At 48.3% G+C, this 22,358-nt stretch overlaps 1 protein-coding gene across 1 annotated transcript in view; it reads right to left on the bottom strand.

The window, feature by feature from the left end:
- Positions 1-22,358, bottom strand: part of anxa6 (annexin A6) — a 119,135-nt gene that overhangs the window by 80,588 nt on the left and 16,189 nt on the right. Inside the window, exon 3 of the mRNA XM_087995106.1 lies at positions 3,784-3,880. Within this exon, the coding sequence (XP_087851232.1) occupies positions 3,784-3,880 (97 nt within the window). The remainder of the gene's footprint in view (positions 1-3,783; positions 3,881-22,358) is intronic.

Here is a 22,358-nt window from a genome sequence, read left to right as displayed (position 1 = left end):
AGGACAAAGCATCTTGCTTGATCAGCACCTCATCCACCCTCTTAAACATTCACTCCCTCCAGACAATGGCAGCAACGTGGACCAGCTGCAAGGTGAGCTGTGGCAACTCACCGAAGTTCCAGTGACACCACCTCATTGTACAAGGGCAGCAGATACAAGGGAACATCACCCCCTGCAAGTTCCCCTTCCACTCTGACTTGGAAGTCTATCGATGTTCCCTCACTGCCACTGGGTTAGAACTCCGTCCCTAACAGCACTGCAGGTCCACCCTCCACCACATGGCCTGCTCAACACCAAGCAGTTAGCGATGGACAGTAAATGTTGGTCAAGTGACTCCCTCTGCTTCTTAGTAACCAATCAATAAGGAGCTCCTGGTGGAGAATTGAAAGCACTGTCTTAAACACACAATACTACAAGACAAGCATTTCAACAGATGAGGACATCCCCCTTTCAGTAGAATTATTTCTGGGATACAGGTATCATTGAAAAGGCCAACTTTTATTGTCCATCCCTAGCTGCCCTGAGAAGTCGGCATGACTCTGTCTTTTATTGTATGGTTTGATGCTGCACCCTGAGTTTGGATTTAATATAAACTGGTTGGGGAGACGGCAAAGTTAACAGCTGTCTTCAGGCTTAAAAATCAAAGTAATACCATTTATTACACATTAATACTAATACCTATACATGGTAATCCGAGATAAACCAGGCTCTGATTATACAGTTACATTAGGTAAGGACTAATCTACCTTCATGGTGTTAATATTCATGTGTCTTCCGCAGAGGGTATTGAGGTTTATTTCCAGAGAATCTAAAGTTTGAACTTGCTTTAACTCCACCCAAACTGTGATATTTTTACTTTAGTGACGTGCAGTTCCCTGACATCATCACAAGGTTGCTCCACGCTCCCAAAGCCCTTACACAACATCCTCCTTCCTATCTTGTGGAACTGAGTGCCAGGTTCAGCCATTTCAAAGAATGGTTACAGCCAGCCACACTGTATATGATGGAGTCAAGGGTTACAATAGGACAGAATCCCTACCATGTGGGAACAGGCCACTTGGCCCAACAAGTCCACACCGACCCTCCAAAGAGTAACCCATCTAGACTCATAGAGTCACAGAGATGTACAACATGGAAACAGACCCTTCGGTCCAACCTGTCCATGCCGACCAGATATCCCAACCCAATCTAGTCCCACCTGATAGCACCCGGCCCATATCGCTCCAAACCCTTCCTATTCATATATCCATCCAAATGCCTCTTAAATGTTGCAATTGTACCAGCCTCCACCACTTCCTCTGGCAGCTCATTCCTTACACGTACCACCCTCTGTGTGAAAAAGATGTCCCTTAGGTCTCTTTTATATCTTTCCCCTCTCACCCTAAACCTATGCCCTCTCGTTCTGGACTCCCTGACCCCAGCGAAAAGACTTTGCCTATTTATCCTATCCATGCCCTTCATAATTTTGTAAACCTCTATAAGGTCACCCCTCAGACTCCGACGCTCCAGGGAAAACAGCCCCAGCCTGTTCAGCCTCTCCCTATAGCTCAGATCCTCCAACCCTGGCAACATCCTTCTAAATCTCTTCTGAATCCTTTCAAGTTTCACAACATCTTTCCGATAGGAAGGAGACCAGAATTGCACGCATTATTCCAACAGTGGCCTAACCAATGTCCTGTACAGCCAAAACATGACCTCCCAACTCCTGTACTCAATACTCTGACCAATAAATGAAAGCATACCAAACGCCTTCTTCACTATCCTATCTACCTGCGACTCCACTTTCAAGAAGCTATGAACCTGCACTCCAAGGTCTCTTTGTTCAGCAACACTCCCTAGGACCTTACCATTAAGTGTATAAGTCCTGCTAAGATTTGCTTTCCCAAAATGCAGCACCTCACATTTATCTGAATTAAACTCCACCTGCCACTTCTCAGCCCATTGGCCCATCTGGTCCAGATCCTGTTGTAATCTGAGGTAACCCTCTTCGCTGTCCACTACATCTCTAAGTTTGGTGTCATCTCCAAACTTACTAACTGTACCTCTTTTGCTCGCGTCCAAGTCATTTGTGTAAATGACAAAAAGCAGTGGACCCAGCACCGATCCTTGTGGCACTTCACTGGTCACAGGCCTCCAGTCTGAAAAACAACCCTCCACCACCACCCTCTGCCTTCTACCTTTGAGCCAGTTCTGTATCCAAATGGCTAGTTCTCCCTGTATTCCTTGAGATCTAACCTTGTTAATCAGTTTCCCATGGGGAACCTTGTTGAACGCCTTACTGAAGTCCATATAGATCACGTCTACTGCTCTGCCCTCATCAATCCTCTTTGTTACTTCATCAAAAAACTCAATCAAGTTTGTGAGACATGATTTCCCACACACAAAGCCATGTTGACTATCCTTAATCAGTCCTTGCCTTTCCAAATACATTTACATCCTGTCCCTCAGGATTCCCTCCAACAACTTGCCCTCCACCGAGGTCAGGCTCACTGGTCTATAGTTCCCTGGCTTGTCCTTACCACCCTTCTTAAACAGTGGCACTACGTTTGCCAACCTCCAGTCTTCCTCACCTCACCTGTGACTATCGATGATACAAATATCTCAGCAAGAGGCACAGCAATCACTTCTCTCGCTTCCCACAGAGTTCTCGGGTATACCTGATCAGGTCCTGGGGCTTTATCCACTTTTAACCATTTCAAGACATCCAGCACTTCCCCCTCTGTAATCTGGACATTTTGCAAGATGTCACCATCTATTTCCCTACAGTCTATATCTTCCATATCCTTTTCCACAGTAATTACTGATGCAAAATATTCATTTAGTATCTCACCCATTTTCTGTGGCTCCACACAAAGGCCGCCTTGCTGATCTTTGAGGGGCCCTATTCTCTCCCTGGTTACCCTTTTGTCCTTAATGTATTTGTAAAATCTTTTTCGATTCTCTTTAATTCTATTTGCCAAAGTTATCTCATGTCCCCTTCTTGCCCTCCTGATTTCCCTCTTCTCCTACATTTTCCCCTGACTAATGCATCTAACCTACACATCCCTGGACACTATGGGCAATTTAGCATGGCCTATTCACCTAACCTGTACATCTTTGGACCGTGGGCGGAAACCCACACAGACACAGGGAGAATGTGCAAACTCCACATAGACAGTCCCCCAAGGGTGGAATCAAACCCAGGTCCCTGGCGCTGTGAGGCAACAGTGCTAGCCACCATGCTGCCCCTGATAATCTCAGTTACGTAGGGTGGCATAGCGCCTCAGTGGTTAGCACTACTGCCTCACAGCACCACGGACTCAGGTTCGATTCCACCCTTGGGGGACTGTCTGTGTGGAGTTTGCACATTCTCTCCGTGTCTGCGTGGGGTTTCCCCAGGGTGCTCTGGTTTCCTCCCACAGTCCAAAGATCGATGGGCCACGCTAAATTGCCCCATCGTGTCCAGAGATTTGCTGGCTAAGTGGATTAGCCATGCAGGGATTGGGTGGGATGTTCTTTGGAGGGTTGGTGTGGACTCGATGGGCCAAATGACCTGTTTCTATATTATAGGAATTCTATGTCTGGTGGATTTCCTTCCTTTATGAAAATGGGTTAACCGGGTTGGGTTGTCAGCATATTCATGGTTACTTTTTGCATCCTGTAACCAGAATTCCAACTGGCCATGGTGGAATTTGACTGGTACTGGACTCTGCGTCCCCCTTTATAAGGCTGTATTCACTAATGACTGTGACCAGCTGGCAAAGGCTGTGCAAGAGTTGACTTTCCCAGGGGAAGTCTCCTTACCAAATCCTTTCATCGCGTTGTACAGATTTTCTGCATCTTGATTGGCAGAAAAATCCTGAGCGGCTTTCACGCTGCCTCTATATCCAGATCTGGAACCCTGTTCAAATTTTAACAACAGCATGAACGATTTAAAAATAGGTCAGTCAAAAATACAGTAAACCTTTTATTATCCGGGACGTATGAGACCAGGAGTGTGCTGATTGATCAAACACTCCGGATAATCAAGTGGTCAGTATGATCAATGTAAAAACACACAATAAGTAATAGAATAGTAACATGGGGGGTGTATACACATCACTGTTCGACTTTATTTACAGCATAAATCACTTAAATAGTAATGCAACTTTGACTTAAATAAAACTTTACAGCAGAAAGTCTTCTCACTCACACCCTCAACTGACTCTTTGGAGATCGTGGTATTTGAGGAGGAACTAACTTGAAATTGAATCAACTGTTGATATTTCACACGGCCACTCGATTGAATAACCAGAATACTTATATCGAGGTAAATAAGTTAAAAACTATAATAAAGGGACAGAATAACACAGTAATACAGTCTACATCGGACACACAAAATCATAGAATCCCGACAGTGTGGAACAGGTCTTTCGGCCCGACATATCCACGCTGACCCTCTGAAGAGTAACCCATCCAGATCCATTCCCCTACCCTATTACTCTACAATACCCCTGAGTAATGCACTTAACCTACACATCCCTGAACACTAAGAGGCAATTTAGCATGGCCCATATACCCCTCCCCTCCCTTGTCTGCCTTTCACAGGAACCATTCCCTCTGGGACACCCTGGTCCACTCTTCCTCCACTCCCAACAACCCCCCCTCCCCCCACTTCGCTCCGGCGCACACCCCCCCCCCCCCCCCCCCACAGCACCTTCCCCTGCAATCGCTGTAGGTGTACCATTTGCCCATTTCCCTCCTCCCTATAGAAGGGCCCAATCACACCTTCCAGTTGAAGCAACGCTTTGCCTCTTCTCACAATCTGGCCGACTGCATTCGCTGCTCACAATGTGGTCCCCTGTACATCGGGGAAATGAAGAGTAGGTTGGATGACCGCTTTCGCAGGACACCTACGTTCTGTCCGCAAGAAAGACCCTGAGCTTCCAGTTTCCTGCCACTTTCACACGCCACCCTGTTCCCTGGCCAACATCAGGCTTGCTGCACTGCTCCAGTGAGGCTCGGTGCAAGCTGGAAGAACAACATCTCATCTTCCTCCTGGGGACCCTGCAGCTTTCTGGACTCAAAATCGAGTTCAGTAATTTTAAGACTTGAGGCACCTTTTCCCATATCCTTACCCCCACCCCCACACGCCAGGCCTTGTTATCACCTCCCCATCCACCACCACCCTCCTCTGCCTGGCTGAACGTGTTGTCTCACTGTACAATTTCTCCTTTAATTCATCTCACTTCTGCCGAGTCAAAGGAGTGAAGTGCCTATGGGCACCCGCATGGGTCCCAGTTACGCCTGCCTCTTTATGGGGTATGTGGAACAGTCCTTGTTCCAGTCTTACACTGGCTCTCTCTCATAACTCTTTTCTCAGAACATCAACGACTGATTGCTTTGGTGCCACTTCATGTTCCTGACAGGACCTTGAAAACTTCGCTCAGTTTGCCTCCAATTTCCATCCCTCTATAATTTTCACATCATCCACTTCTGACACTTCCCTTCCTTTCCTTGACCTGTCTCCATTTCGGGGAATAACCGATCCATTGCCATCCACTACAAAGCCACAGAGTCCCATAGCTGCCTTCACTATGGGTCTTCACATCCCATGCCCATCCCATTCTCCCAGCTCCTTCGCCCACGTTGGATCTATTTGGATCATGCCAGCTTCCAAATCAGCACTGCTGACGTGACTTGCTTCTTCCATTACCGTTCTTCAAACCTTCTCCATCCGTTGCTCCCGATGTGGTCTCTACATCGGAGAGACCATGTGCAGGCTCAGGGATTGGTTTGCAAAGCATCTGTGCCCTGTACCCTCCAATCAACACCACCTTCCAGTAGCCAGCCATTTTAATTGCCCCTCCCACTCCCCCGGCGACATGTCCATCCTTGGCCTCCTCCAGTGTCAGAGTGAGGCCAAACGCAAACTGGAGGAACACCACCTGATATTTCACCTGGGGAGCTTACAGATCAATGGCCTCAATATTGACTTCACCAGCTCCAAACTCCCTCACCCCCAGCCTTATCCCATGTCCAGCCCACCCCCTCCTCCTCGCTCCCTGACCTGCCCTAACCTGTTGTGGTGAAACGGTTAAAAATTATGTCCCAATACATGTGTGAATCTAACCGGAATGGAGGTGTTGCTTAGTCCCGTGTGAATCTTATTACACACCTCCCCATGTGAATCTTCTTATCTGTATGTAACCAGAATGGAATGTGTTTTTTAGCCTTGCTCTGCTGTTCACATGAATGTTTATATCTGGAAAAGAGTATATCAGCTGGAAAAGTCTCCAGTTCGGTGAGTCTGCTCCGGGGTTACGTTTAACCGCCGAGCGTGGGTTGTTGGCAACCGCTCTACGAGAACTGACGGCTCCCAGTTCCGGTAACATGTAGAGTGAGTATAAGCCAGACCCGTTGTAAGTATGAGACCTGGTTGTGGCGACGCTGCGGGGAATAAAATGCTCATATTCTAGCAGACTCGCCTCTTGGTCGTTTGTTCTGTGTCAGACTACTCTCCTACGAACCTGACCTTGAGAATTTTTTAAAACACCTGTCCATCTTCCCACTCATCTATCGACTCCACCCTTCCCACTGACCAATCACAATAACCCCCTACCTGCATCCCACCCATCATCATCGCACCTACCCTCCCCCCAGCTCCAACTACCCTTACCCCTCCCCCAGCCCCCATTTATTTCTGAGCTCCCTTCCCCCTCCCCAGTCCTGATGAAGGATCCTGACCCAAAACGTCGACTCCCTTGCTCCTCCGATACCGTTTGACCTGCTGTGCCTTTCCAATTCCACCTTTTAATTGACTCTGGATTCACAACGCGGCCTGTCCTAGTGCTTGTGAAATCCCGGCAATGGCAGCAGGGCACTAATTGGCATCTAACTGGCTTGTGGGCGTGCCCACTTCCAACTGCCTTCCCTGCCTCTGGGAAAACAGGCAGGGCTGGATGGGAGGGGTTGAGGGGTGGGGAGGGCAAAGCTCACATTAGAAGGAAAAGAGTTTGAAATGATACATCCTGGTGTGACCTATACGCCTCAACACAGAGTTACAGAATATTTATTTATTTCCAAGCAACATTGCTATTTTTATTTTAATTCATTCCTCCCTCGAGGATAGCACCTTCCATTGAACCCAAACCTTTCCACCAAAGACCGTAGCATCCTGCCCCTCATCGCTGGCTCAATTGTAGACTAATTGTTAAAGATTAATTGCCTTGATTCATCAAGAACAGCATTAATTCCAGCTTGATCTTGACATCCAGATGCCAGAAACTCAGGTCACAGTGGAGGACTTGGCGTCTCATCACCAACTTTGTCATAGGTACAGGAAAAGTCCATTCAGCCCCTCTAACCAGTTCTGTCATTCAATTAGATCATGGCTATGGCCTAATTTCATACACCTGCCTTTGGTCCATATCCCTTAATACCAAGACTCAGAGTCATAGAAATGTACAGCACAGAAATCTTCAGTCCAACTTGTCCATGCCGACCAGATATCCTAACCTAATCTCGTCCCATTTGCCAGCACTTGGCCCATGTCCCTCTGACTCCCTCTCTACAGCCGCTGCCTAATCTGTTGAGTATTTCCAGCATTTTCTGTTTCATTCCGATCTACAGGATTGACATTTTGGAGATCTTTGTCTATTGTTCTTGCATCTTGCTTTTCCTATAATCTCCAGCATCCAGGCTAGCCCAGTGAAATCCCCCAACCAGAACTGCGAACAGCCAGGGAATCTGTTTACAAACTATTTTCAACAAATTCTGGTCGAACCTAGAAATACTTCCTCCCGAGATGTTGTAATGGAAGGAGGATGTTGTATCGAATACACTCAACCTAGGAGATACACACAGGCTAAACATGTGTGAGGCTGAGGGGACAGGACAGAGTAGGTGCTGAAAGGATGTTTCCCCTTAGCATAGAGTAAGAAATCTACAACATAGAAAAAGTCCCTTCGGCCCATCTATGCCAGTCAAAAATCAACCCCCTCACTACCCTAAGCCCATTTCCCAGCACTTGGCCTGTAGCCCTTTATGTCTTAGCATCGCAATACACATCGAAATCTTTCTTCGATGTGACAAGGGTTTCTGCCTCTGTCCCCCCTAATAGGAAGTGAGTTCCAGATTCACACCAGCCCCTGGGTGAGAAAGGTTTTTCCTCACAGGCCCCTGTAAACCCTCTGCACCTTCCCTTAAATCCACACCCCGCTCATTGATCCCTTCAGCGAGGAGTAACGTTTCTCCCTCCCTACCTTGTCTTCGCGCCTCAATTTTCCCCATCTCCATCCCATCCTCTCTCAGCCTCCTCCAAGGAAAACAACCCCAGTCTGTCCAGTCTCTCAGGAGTAAGTGTGACGTTGGGGAGTTTGTGGGGAGTGAGTTTGACGGTGGGCAATTGAAACTCTCCAGCCCCGGCAACATTCTGATAAATCTCCTCTGTACCTCTCCAGTGCTATCACATCCCTCCTATAATGGATTTTAGAACTGTGGAAGAGGGAGAGGCTGGGGAATACAATCTAAAATAAAGGGTCTCCCTTTAAAGCGAAAGACAAGGAGAATGTTTTTAATGGAGAGAGTTGTGTGCCTGAGCTTACTCTTCCCCCGAGAGTGTTGGAGGCTGTGTCCTTGAAGAGAGATCGCTGGATAAATTGTTGACTAATAAGGGACTCAAAGGCTATTGGGATTGGACAGGAAAGTCAAGTTGAGGCCACAAATCGGCCATGATCCTATCAAAGAGCAGAGAAGATTCAAGGGGCCAAATGACCTACTCCTGATCTGTATGATTGCATAACACAGACAACCCAGTCTGAGGAGTTGGACCTCACTCAGGAGGACGACGCAGGATGTGGTCAATTCGACACAACATTCATTAACACCAACAATGGACAAGGAAGGGGAGGGGACTGAAGGTGATCTTGACCAACTTCAATGTTTTCGCAATATTGCAACATGATCGTATCTCCATACCAACCAACAATGACACACCATTCCACTGAATAACAATCACAATCATCCATTCTGATGATGGAAGATTTCCACCATCTTTAACATAGTTTCCCAGGACATTATTTTGCCATAAAACACAGGAACAGCAGTAGGCCATTCAGCCCATGCTCTACTACACCATGAGATCTAGGCTGATCTGATAATCCTCAACGGCATCTCATCCCCATGACTCTTGATTCTCTTAAAGATCTGTCTGTCTCAGCCTTGAATACATTTAATGCCCCAGCCCCAACAGCCCCTTGTGGGAAAGAATTCTACAGATGCACTCCCCTCAGAGAAGGAACTCTTCCTTATCTGGGATATGATTAAACTGGAGAGGGTTGAGAAATGATTTACCAGGATGATGCCAGGAATGGAGGGTTTGAGTTATAAAGGGAGGCTGGATAGGCTGGGACTTTTTTTCACCGGAATGTCAGAGGTTGAGATGTGACCTTAGTGAGGTTTATAAAATCATGAGGGGCATCAATAAGGTGAATAGCAAAGGTCTTTTCCTGAGGGTGGGGGATTTCAAGACAAAAGAGGCATAATTTTAAGGTGAGCAGAGAAAGTTTTAAAAAGGTCATGAGGGGCAACTTTTTAAACACAGAGGGTGGTGCGTGTGTGGAATGAACTTCCAGAGGAAGTGGTGGATGTGGATACAGTTACAATGTTTAAAAGACATTTGGATAAGTACATGGGTAGGAAAGGTTTGGCTGGATGTGGGCCAGGAGCAGGCAGGTGGGACTGATTTAGTGTGGGAAACCAGGTTGGCTTGATGATTTGGACTGAAGGGTCTGTTTCCGTGCTGTATGACTGTCTTAAATAGGTGACCTCTTACTCTGAGATGTTGCCCTCTAGTCCTAGACTCTCCCACAGTGGGAAAATAACCTTTCTGCACCTCCTCTGACAATCCCCCTAAGAATCTGCCCTCCTTACCTGGTCTGGCCTACATGTGATTCCAGACCCACGGCAATTTGGTGATCTCTTAATAGCCCTCAGGTCAATTAGCAATTGTTCATAAATATTAGCCTTTTCAATGATGCCCAAATCCCAAGATAATCCTTAGCGCCACTTTACCCATAAACCTCAATTCTCTCACCGATTAAAAATCTGTCTCTCTCAGCCTGCAACATACTTAATGACCCAGTCTCCACAGGCCTCTCCACGTCACTGGCTTTAACATCACAGTGCCACATCTTTGGCATCAACCTGATAAAGTGCAGACAACAGCCACTGAATGACAGGACAGATTCAGGGGATTACAGCCTACTCCTGTTTCTCCACTGCGATCTCTCACTTCATGTTATAAACCCTCGTCTCTAATCGCTGCTGAACAGCAAATAGCTCAAGAAAATGTAAAAATCAAATTGATGAGGAAAACGCGACTTCCTGAGTTTTGACAGATCTCACCCACACTGTGCTGTTCACAATATTAAAAATCAAACAACACCAGGTTATAGTCCAACAGGTTCACTTGGAAGCACTAGCTTTTGGAACGCTGCTCCTTATCAGCTGGTTGTAGAGTATAAGATTGTAAGACACAGAATTTATATAAAAGTTTACAGTGTGATGCAACTGAAATTATATATTGAAAGAGACCTGAATTATTTGTTAAATCTCTCAACTTTTACAATGACCATGTTGGCTTTAGTCCTTTTGTATATAAATCCCAGAGCTCTTTTTTAAAGTCACATTCTCAAGTGAATTTTAACAATGGGTGCCATATCAGCTCAGATAATGCATTGAAGGTGTGAGGTTAAAGTCTGTCTCTATGCCCCAATGTTCAAACTGATTCTATTTCTAAAAAAGGGATATACAGAATCTTACATGGATTCATGCAGTTTTTGAGCAAGATAAAATGTAATTCTGCAGTACAAATCCACCCCACAAACCTATATGGCACCTATCAGTAATGCAGTGTTAGCAGTGAACCAGAGAGACAGATTAACCAGATATCAAGGTTAGACACTACAACAGGAGATGGTATAGTGGGAGAGGCTGACGCAGGTAGAGACTGAGAGGTTTGTAAAGGGACAGTGATAGATAGGGAAAGGGAGGAGGTAAAAACAATGACTGCAGATGCTGGAAACCAGATTCTGGATCAGTGGTGCTCTTCCTGTGCTCTTCCAGCACCACTGATCCAGGGAAAGGGAGGAGACAGACACAACAACTGTTTTTTTTTAGCACCTTCAACAGAGTAAAACGTTCTGAAGGGCTTCATGGGTCTTTAGAAATCAAATTAAGTCACAGAGGGAGATATTAGAAGAGATAATGAACAGCTTGTTAGCTTGGGTTTCCTGATAAAGGGGGGGTGGAGCAGATTAAGGAAAGAATTTCAGAGTTTATGGCCATGGTAACGAGAGGTACGTCCACCAATAGTGGGCTGAGGAAAATCAGGGATGTTGAAGAGGCTACGCAAAGGAAGGGACAGGGAGGGACAGGCTGCGAATTTTACCATCAAGACATAACTTGACCAGTGGTCACCGTGCCTCAGTGAGCAGAGGGGAACACGGGAATGGGATCGATGGGGCAAAGACCCAGGCAGCAGAGCTTTGAGGAAGTGGGAGATAAGGACTGTGCTGGAATATTCAAAACTGGAGATTGGCAAGATCAGGGTTTCGGTGGATAACAGAGATAGGGAGAGAAAGAGAGAGAGAAGGAGAGACAGAGGGACAGGGACAGGGACAGAGAGTGCAAGGGAAGGAGGGAAAGAGAGACAGGGAAAGAGAGAAATGGGGCAGAGAGAGAGAGAGAGGGACAGGAGGAGAGAGAGAGAAAGGGTCAGAGTGGGACGGGGAGAGAGAGTGTGTGACAGGCTCAGAGAGGGACAGGGAGACAGAGAGAGAGACAGAGAGAGTGTGACAGGCTCAGAGAGGGACAGGGAAACAGAGAGAGAGAGAGAGAGTGACAGGCTCAGAGAGGGACAGGGAGACAGAGAGAGAGAGAGGGAGAGAGAGAGTGTGACAGGCTCAGAGTGGGACAGGGAGACAGAGAGAGAGAGAGGGAGAGAGAGAGTGTGACAGGCTCAGAGAGGGACAGGGAGACAGAGAGAGAGAGAGAGGGAGACAGAAAGTGTGTGTGACAGGCTCAGAGAGGGACAGGGAGACAGAGAGAGACAGGGAGACAGAGAGAGTGTGTGACAGGCTCAGAGAGGGACAGGGAGACAGAGAGAGAGAGAGTGTGTGACAGGCTCAGAGAGGGACAGGGAGACAGAGAGAGAGAGAGGGAGAGAGAGAGTGTGACAGGCTCAGAGAGGGACAGGGAGACAGAGAGAGAGAGAGAGTGTGTGTGACAGGCTCAGAGAGGGACAGGGAGACAGAGAGAGAGAGAGAGGGAGACAGAAAGAGTGTGTGACAGGCTCAGAGAGGGACAGGGAGACAGAGAGAGAGAGAGAGGGAGACAGAGTGTGTGTGTGACAGGCTCAGAGAGGGACAGGGAGACAGGGAGAGAGAGTGTGTGACAGGCTCAGAGAGGGACAGGGAGACAGAGAGAGAGAGAGGGAGAGAGAGAGTGTGACAGGCTCAGTTAGAGACAGGGAGACAGAGAGAGAGAGAGAGGGAATCAGAGAGAGAGTGTGACAGGCTCAGTTAGAGACAGGGAGACAGAGAGAGAGAGAGGGAATCAGAGAGTGTGTGTGACAGGCTCAGAGAGGGACAGGGAGACAGAGAGAGAGAGAGAGAGAGAGAGAGTGTGACAGGCTCAGAGAGGGACAGGGAGACAGAGAGAGAGAGAGAGTGTGTGACAGGCTCAGAGAGGGACAGGGAGACAGAGAGAGAGAGAGGGAGAGAGAGAGTGTGACAGGCTCAGAGAGGGGCAGGGAGACAGAGAGAGAGAGAGAGGGAGACAGAGAGTGTGTGTGACAGGCTCAGAGAGGGACAGGGAGACAGAGAGAGAGGGAGAGAGAGAGTGTGACAGGCTCAGAGAGGGACAGGGAGACAGAGAGGGAGACAGAGAGTGTGTGTGACAGGCTCAGAGAGGGACAGGGAGACAGACAGAGAGAGAGAGTGTGTGACAGGCTCAGAGAGGGACAGGGAGACAGAGAGAGAGAGGGAGACAGAGAGAGTGTGTGACAGGCTCAGAGAGGGACAGGGAGAGAGAGAGAGAGAGTGACAGGCTCAGAGAGGGACAGGGAGACAAAGAGAGAGAGAGAGAGTGACAGAGAGAGAGAGTGTGACAGAGAGAGAGAGAGGGAGACAGAGAGAGAGAGAGCGCGAGAGAGTCTGACAGGCTCAGAGAGGGATGGGAGACAGAGGGAGAGACGGACAGGGAGACAGAGGGAGAGACAGAGAGAATGACAGGGAGAGTGACAGAGAGAGTGACAGAGGGAGAGAGAGGGACAGGGAGGGAGAGAGAGAGAGACAGAAACAGGGACAGATTGGATCGGAGACAGAGAGAGAGAGAAAGACAGAAAGAGAGACAGGGACAGAGAGTGAGGGACAGGGTCGGGGGGTGCGGACAGAGACAGGGAGAGGGACAGAGACACAGAAAGAGACAGGGACAGGGAGAGGGGGAAATAGGAACAGAGAGGTAGGGACAGGGAGAGGGAAAGGGAGGGGGCAGTGACAGAGAGAGACAGAGAGAGGGGCAGAGTGGAAGAGACGAGAACAGGGGAGGCAGACAGAAGGATCAAAGCAGAGAGAGGCAGTGAGAGCTAATGTGGAGAAAGAGAGAGGCAGCTGTACAAGAAGAAAAGGTACCAGGTGAACAGGCCTGGGAGATAGAATGAGACCGATTATGAACAGGCTGATAGACAAAGGCAGACTGCAAGGTAATGCTGACAGATTGATACAGAGTCAGACTGAGAGTGAAGTACAGAGGGAGGGAGTGTCACAGAATCACAGAAACGTTACGGTGCAGGAGGAGGCCATTCTGCCTATTGTGCCTGGAACAGCTCTTTAAACAGCATCATTACCCAGTACCAGCCTCCTGCTTTCTCCTCATGTCCCTGCATACCATGTCTATCCAAATAACCATCCGGTACTCTCTACAATGTCTCCATTGAACCTGCCTCCACATTTCTGGGTAGTACATTCCAGACCCTAATGACTTGTTGGGTGAAAAAGTGTTTTTCTCACATTACCCTCGCTTCACCACCATCACTGTACATCTCTACCCTGCGTGTCCTTACTTCTTTTAAAAATGGCAACAGCTTCTCCTTATCTGCTGGCAGCACGGTGGCTCAGTGGTTAGCACTGCTGCCCCACAGCGCCAGTGACCCAGGTTCGATTCCGGCCTCGGGTGACCGGCTGCGTGGAGTTTGCGCATCCTCCCTGTGTCTGCGTGGGTTTCCTCCGACAATCCAAAGATGTGCAGGTCAGGTGAATTGGCCATACTAAATTGTCCTGTGTAGGTTAGGTGTGTTAGTCGGGAATGAAGGGGAATGGGTCTGGGTGGGATACCCCTTGGAGGGTCGGGTTAGGCTGAAGGGCCTGTTTCCACACTGTAGGGATTCTATGACCGTGTCCAGCCCCGCTCATGATTTTGAAAACCTCTATCAAATCTCCTCAACATCACCTTCTTCTCTCCAGAGATGACCTGTCCGAACTTCCTCAATCTATCCTCAAACTGATGTCTCTAATTCCTGGAAATATTATTGGAAATCACTTCTGCACTTTCTCCAGCCTGTCCACATCTTTCTTGTAATGTGACGACCACAACTGCACACAATACTCCAGCTGAGGTCTAGCCAGTGTCCTAAACAAGTTCAGCATCACCTCCTTGCTCTTGTACACTATGGCCCTTTTGAGAAAGGCCTTCAGGAGTAGGCCTGAGGGGCTAGATAGCCTACTCCCGCTCCTTCTTGTGTTCAGGAGTCTTCAGGACATGGTTACAAGGAATTTCCAATGAACTGCCACTAAAACATAAGGTCATAGAATCTCTACAGTGTGGAAGCAGGCCATTCAGCCCATCGAGTCCACACTGACCCGTCCAAAGAGCATCCCACCTAGACCCACACCCTATCCCTGTAACCCTACCTTTCCCATGGCTAACCGACCTAGCCTGCACATCCCTGGACGCTATGGACCATTTGGCATGGCCAGTCCATCCAACCATCAACAGCACAGGAACAGGCCCTTTGGTCCATCACGTCTGGGTACTGATGTGGTCTCCACTTTGACGAAAGGCTATACAAACACTGGAGGTTGGTACGGCAAAGGTTCACCAGACTGAGATGAAGGAGAGGGTGCCCAGGAATGAGAGGGTGAGAAAACTGGACCAAATTCACTGGATTTTAGTAGGAGAGCATGTGACCTCTATCACTAGACTATTAATCCAGAGAGCCATGTGATTTTTCGGGGATGCAGGTTCGAAATCCACGATGGCAGAAGGTGAAATTTGTCTTCAATTAAAAATAAAAATGGAATTAAGTGTCAAATGATTGTGAAAATCCACCTGGCTTATTAATGTCCTTTGCCTCATACACGTGACTCCAGACCCACAGCAATGGGGTTGACTCCTGACTGCCATTGAGGCAATTAGGGAGGGGCATTAAATACTGGCCACTGATGATGAGATCCAATGAATTCAACAAAAAGATTGTGAAGGTGTTAGACACAGAGATCGTTTCAGCTAGTCTCGAACATTATGGCATAATCTCAGGATGAGAGATCAAACATTCAGGACTGAGATGAGGAGAAATTTCTTCTTCACTGAGAGTGGTGAAGCTTTGGAAGTCTCGACCCCAAAAGGTTGTGGATCGGTCCATTGTTGGAAATATTCAAGGCTGGGACAGACAGAACTGTGGTCTCTCAGGGCATCATGGGATGGGGGTGAGGCAAAAACAGCTGAATCCCAAGATTGGCGCGATCATATGGAATGGGGGAACAGAATCGATGGGCTGAATGGTCCATTCCTGATCCTACTTCCTGAGTTCTCAGCAGGGGGATGACAACCTGAGGTGTAGTTCCAGTGCACAGGAGGATGTGAGTAGGGAGGACGTGGACAGGATTTCATAGTCACAAGAGTGTGCTGGCAGACAGCAAGCAGGTTTGAAGTGTGTCTACTTCAACGCCAGGAGTATCCGGAATAAGGAAGGTGAACTTGCAGCATGGATAGGTACCTGGGACTTCGATGTTTTGGCCATTTCGGAGACATGGATAGAGCAGGGTGAGGAATGAATGTTGCAGGTTCCAGGATTTAGATCTTTCATTAAGCACAGGGAAGGTGGTAAAAGAGGGGGAGGTGTGGCCTTGTTAGTCAAGGACAGGTGGCTGAAAGAACTTTTGATGAAAACTTGTCTACTGAGGTGGTATGGGTTGAGGTTAGAAACAGGAGGAGAGGTCACACTGCTGGGAGTTTTTTATAGGCCTCTGCAAAGTTTCAGGGATGTGGAGGAGAGGATTGGCAAATCGGTTTTGGGCAGGAGTGAAAGGAACAGGGTGGTCATTATGGGGGACTTTAACTTCCCCAACATTGACTGGAAATGCTATAACTCTAGTACATCAGACGGATCAGTTTTTGTCCAATGTGTACAGGAGGGTTTCCTGTCACAGTATGTCAAAGGGCCAACAAGAGGGGAGGCCTCCCTGGATCTGGTGCTTGGTAATGAACCAGGCCAGGTGATTGATTTAGTTGTAGGTGAGCATTTTGGAGAGAGTGACCATAATTCAGTTACATTTAGTTTAGCGATGGAAAGGAATAGGTACATGCCACAGGGCAAGAGTTATCAATGGGGCAGGGGCAATTATAATGTGATTAGGCAAGAATTAGGAGGCATAGAATGGGGCAGCAAAACGGAGTGGATGCAGACAATGGAAATGTGGAACTGTTTAAGGAACAGATTTTGCGTGTCCTTGATAGGTACGTCCCTGTCAGGCAGGGAGGAAGTGATAAGGTAAGGGAACCGTGGTTTACAACAGAAATTGCATCTCTTGTTAAGCGGAAGAAGGAGACTTATGTGACGTTGAGACGAGATGGTTCAAATAAGACGATGGAGAGTTACAGATCAGCTAGGAAGGATTTAAAGAGAGAGTTAAGAAGAGCAAAGAGAGGACACGAGCAGTCTTTGGCAAACAGAATGGAGAACACTAAAGCTTTCTACAGGAATGTGAGGAATAAAAGGACGATTAGGGTAGGAATAGGGCCAAAGGCTGAAGTGGGAAGTTGTGTGTGGACGCTGTGAAGATCGGAGAGGTGCTAAACAAATATTTCTCATCGGTTTTCACTCAGGAAAAGGAGAACATTGTAGAGCAGAAGAATGAGGCAAGAGATATTTGACTAGAAATGATCGATGTTAGTTACGAACAGGTGTTATCAATTCTAGAAGGAGTGAAAGTAGACAAGTCCCCTGGGCTGGATGGGATTTATCTGAAGATTCTCTGAGAAGCTAGGGAGGAGATGTTGGGTTAGTACCAGAGGACTGGAGGATTGCAAATATTGTGCCCCTGTTCAAGAAGGGCAGTAGAGATGACCCAGGTAATTATAGACCAGTGAGCCTTGCGTGTCTTGTTGGAAAAGGTTTTGGAAAGGATTATAAGAGATAGAACTTATAATTGTCTAGCAAGCAACAATTTGATTGCAGATAATCAACATGGTTTCATCAAGAGCTGAAAATGTGTTGCTGGAAAAGCGCAGCAGGTCAGACAGCATCCAGGGAACAGGAGAATCGACGTTTCGGGCATAAGCCCTTCTTCAGGAATGAGGAAAGTTTGTCCAGCAGGCTAAGATAAAAGGTAGGGAGGAAGGACTTGGGGGAGGGGCGTCGGAAATGTGATAGGTGGAAAGAGGTCAAGGTGAGGGTGATAGGTCAGACTGGGGTGGGGGCGGAGAGGTCAGGAAGAAGATTGCAGGTTAGGAAGGCGGTGCTGAATTCGATGGATTTGACTGAGACAAGGTGGGGGGAGGGGAAATGAGGAAACTGGTGAAATCCGAGTTCATCCCTTGTGGTTGGAGGGTTCCTAGGCGGAAGATGAGGCGCTCTTCCTCCAACCGTCGTTTTGTTGTGGTCTGGCGATGGAGGAGTCCAAAGACCTGCATATCCTTGGTGGAGTGGGAGGGGGAGTTGAAATGTTGAGCCACAGGGTGGTTGGGTTGGTTGGTCCGGGTGTCCCAGAGGTGTTCTCTGAAACACTCCGCAAGTAGCCGGCCTGTCTCCCCAATATAGAGGAGGCCACATCGGGTGCAGAGGATGCAATAGATGATGTGTGAGGAGGTGCAGGTGAATCTGTGGCGGATATGGAAATTTCCTTTGGGGCCTTGGAGGGAGGTGAGGGGGGAGGTGAGGGGGGAGGTGTGGGCGCAAGTCTTGCACCTCCTGCGGTTGCAGGGGAAGGTGCCGGGAGTGGAGGTTGGGTTGGTGGGGGGTGTGGATCTGACGAGGGAGTCATGGAGGGAGTGGTCTTTATGGAATGCTGATAGGGGAGGGGAGGGAAATATATCCTTGGTGGTGGGGTCCGTTTGGAGGTGGCGGAAATGACGGCGGATGATGCGTTGTACATGGAGATTGGTGGGGTGGTAGGTGAGGACCAGTGGGGTTCTGTCCTGGTGGTGGTTGGAGGGGCGGGGCTCAAGGGCGGAGGAGCGGGAAGTGGAAGAGATGCGGTGGAGGGCATCGTCGACCACGTCGGGGGGGAAATTGCGGTCCTTGAAGAAGGAGGCCATCTGGGTTGTACGGTTTTGGAACTGGTCCTCCTGGGAGCAGATGCGGCGGAGTCGAAGGAATTGGGAGAATGGGATGGCGTTTTTACAGGGGGCAGGTTTCATCAAGGGCAGGTTGTGTCTCACAAACCTCATTGAGTTTTCTGAGAAGGTGACCAAGTATGTAGATGAGGGTAGGGCAGTTGATGTGGTATACTTAGACTTCAGTAAAGCCTTTGATAAGTTTCCACATGGTAGGTTGTTGGAGAAAATGCAGAGGCATGGGATTGAGGGTGATTTAGCAGTTTGGATCAGAAACTGGCTTTCTGTAAGAAGGCAGCGAGTGGTGGTTGATGGAAAATATTCAGCCTGGAGTCTGGTTATAGTGGTGTGCCACAAGGATCTGTTTTGGGACCACTGCTGTTTGTCATTTTTATAAATGACTTGGACGCAGGCATAGGTGGATGGATTACTAAATTTGAAGATGATACTAAAGTTGGTGGAGTAGTGGGCAGTTTGGAAGAATGTTTCAGGTTGCAGGGAGACTTGGATAAACTGTAGAACTGGGCTGAGAGGTGGCAAATGGAGTTCAATGCAACTAAGTGTGAGGTGATTCACTTTGGGAAGAATAACAGGAAGGCAGAGTACTGGGTCAATGGAAAGATTCTTGGTAGTGTGGATGTGCAGAGGGATCTTGGAGTCCATGTACATAGATTCCTGAAAGTTGCCACCCAAGTGGATAGTGCTGTTAAGAAGGTATACGGTGTGCTAGGTTTTATTGGTAGAGGGATTGAGTTCTGGAGCCGTAAAGTCATGCTGCAACTATACAAAACGCTGGTGTGGCCACACTTAGAATATTGTGTACAGTTCTGTTCGCCCCATTACAGGAAGGATTAGAAAAGGTGCAGAGGAGATTTACCAGGATGTTGCCTGGTCTGGAGGGAAGGTCTTATGAGGAAAGGCTGAGAGACTTGGGTCTGTTCTCATTGGACAGAAGAAGGCTAAGAGGGGATTTGATAGAGACATACAAGATGGTCAGAGGATTACATAAGGTAGACAGTGGAAGTCTTTTTCCTAGGATGATGATGTCAGCTTGTACGAGGGGGCATTACAAATTGAGGGGTGATAGATTTAAGCTTAAAAATGTGTTGCTGGAAAAGCACAGCAGGTCAAGCAGCATCAAAGGAACAGGAGAATCGACGTTTCGGGCATAAACCTGAAGAAGGGCTTATGCCCGAAATGTCAATTCTCCTGTTCCTTTGATGCTGCCTGACCTGCTGCGCTTTTCCAGCAACACATTTTTAAGCTCTGATCTCCAGCATCTGCAGTCCTCACTTTCTCCTGGCTGATAGATTTAAGACAGATGTCAGAGGCTGGTTCTTTACTCAGAGAGTGGTAAGGATGTGGAATTCCCTGCCTGCCAATGTAGTTAATTCAGCCACATTAGGGGATTTAAACAGTACTTGGATAAGCACATGAATGATTTTGGGATAGTGTAGGGGGATGGGCTTAGATTAGTTCACAGGTCGGCACAACATCGAGGGCCGAAGGAACCCCACGACGGAAGGTTAGCACCTTCAAATTAAAGTTGGGCCGTTCAGGAGTGAAATCAGGAAACATTTTCTCACACACAAAAGAAAACAGAGAAAATTCCAGAAACTCCTCTCCAGTAGGTTTCAAATGCTGGGCCTATTACAACTGTCTTGAGATTACTGATGGGTTAACTCTACCGAGGCCAATCAAGGAACTGAAGTGTAACCCGGCCATGATTCAAATGAACGGCAGGTCCAAATTCGAGGGACGGAATAGCATCTTCCTGTTGCCATGGAGATCTGGATCAAGCAACAAGTGAAGAATGCCCGAAATTCAGAGCACTCCGTTGGTGCTAATGTGCTGCAGCTGCCTGGCGTTATCGTTGCAACCGCGAAATCCGTCATCATGTCCAATCGAAGACAGGGCCCCCACTTTATTCCCCCTTCACCTCCCCTCCCCTCCCCCACAGTACTCACTCACTCGCTGAGTACACAGCAGCTGCTGGCAATAACCAGCTCAGCTATAAATAACAGCGTTTCTCACAGACTCTGTCTCACTGTGATCTCTGCATTCTCATATATGGTTACAGCCAGCAGAATCGAAATATCAGGTCGTGTCACAGCAGGCCAGGTGCACGTGGCTGAGATGGACTCAAGTTCACTACGTCGCCCACGCTCACACCCCCCTTAAATATTCCACAGAGACAGTGTGGGGGCAATATTTAATAATGAAAACCATGAGGCAGTTTAAACAGTTAGTTACACAGGGAGGGAAAGTGTGAGGGATAAATATTGTCCATGGCATGAAACAACTCGCCCACACTTCCACAAGATGGGATTTCCCCTTGGGGGGGTTCACCCTTGGTTTAATACCTCATCAGAAAGATAGCACCTCCGACAGTGCAGCACTCCCTCAGCACTGACCCTCCGACAGTGCGGTACTCCCTCAGCACTGACCCTCCGACAGTGCAACACTCACTCAGCACTGACCCTCCGACAGTGCAGCACTCCCTCAGCACTGACCCTCCGACAGTGCGGTACTCCCTCAGCACTGACCCTCCGACAGTGCAACACTCCCTCAGCACTGACCCTCTGACAGTGCTGCACTCCCTCAGTACTGACCTCCGACAGACTGGCACTCCCTCAGCACTGACCCTCCGACAGTGCTGCACTCCCTCAGCACTGCCCCTCCAACAGTGCGGCACTCCCTCAGCACTGACCCTCCGACAGTGTGTCACTCACTCAGCACTGATCCTCCAACAGTGCGGCACACCCTCAGCACTGACCTTCCAACAGTGCGGCACTCCCTCAGCACTGACCCTCTGACAGTGAAGTGCTCCCTCAGCACTGACCCTCTGACAGTGAAGTGCTCCGTCAGCACTGACCCTCTGACAGTGAAGTGCTCCCTCAGCACTGACCCTCTGACAGTGAAGTGCTCCGTCAGCACTGACCCTCTGACAGTGAAGTGCTCCGTCAGCACTGAATTCTCAGTGCCTGATTGGAGGCCGTGCCCAGTCTCTGGCCTGAATTGCCTGAACTCGTGACTTTGTGTTGAGTCACCATGTCCCCCATTGAGCTGATGTGAGGCTTTTTGTACAGTTGGAGAGATGAGCAAGACAGGCTGTGTTGCATTTATACAGGGCTGAAAATGTGTTGCTGGAAAAGCGCAGCAGGTCAGGCAGCATCCAGGGAACAGGAGAATCGACGTTTCGGGCATAAGCCCTTCTTCAGGAATGAGGAAAGTTTGTCCAGCAGGCTAAGATAAAAGGTAGGGAGGAGGGACTTGGGAAATGCGATAGGTGGAAAGAGGTCAAGGTGAGGGTGATAGGTCAGACTGGGGTGGGGGCAGAGAGGTCAGGAAGAAGATTGCAGGTTAGGAAGGCGGTGCTGAGTTCGATTTATACATTTATACAGTTGCATTTATACAGTTCAGTAGTCATGGTTGGTGTGGAATTCCCCTATCTGTTTACCCACGCTTGAAATTCAGGTCACCCTGAAACCCATATTCATTCAAATTCCTATTCAGTATTCCCCGTATCACTGGACACCTCACTCAACTGTCTCACAGCTGCAACTCTGAGTGTACCACACAATCCTGTTCAGAGTGCAATGTTTTCAAAAATTAGAAGGTTTTTTTCTTCAAAGGTATGAAAACTAACCTTCACGTGGAGGTGGACAAGAGGATAATGACCACCCATGAGTCGTTGGCTGATGTGAGGTGAGCTACCTGCCTGAGATCTCCAATCCAGCGCTGAGGAGAGCTCTCATCAGGCAGTGCCCAGGAGGAGATCTGCT

Source organism: Chiloscyllium plagiosum, unplaced genomic scaffold (assembly GCF_037043375.1).
Source record: "Chiloscyllium plagiosum isolate Xiang-an unplaced genomic scaffold, Cpla_swu_hap1 HiC_scaffold_16, whole genome shotgun sequence".
In the NCBI taxonomy this organism is placed as follows: Eukaryota; Metazoa; Chordata; class Chondrichthyes; order Orectolobiformes; family Hemiscylliidae; genus Chiloscyllium; species Chiloscyllium plagiosum.
Note: the sequence above shows the minus strand (reverse complement) of the source record. Positions and strands in the feature narration are given on the sequence as shown.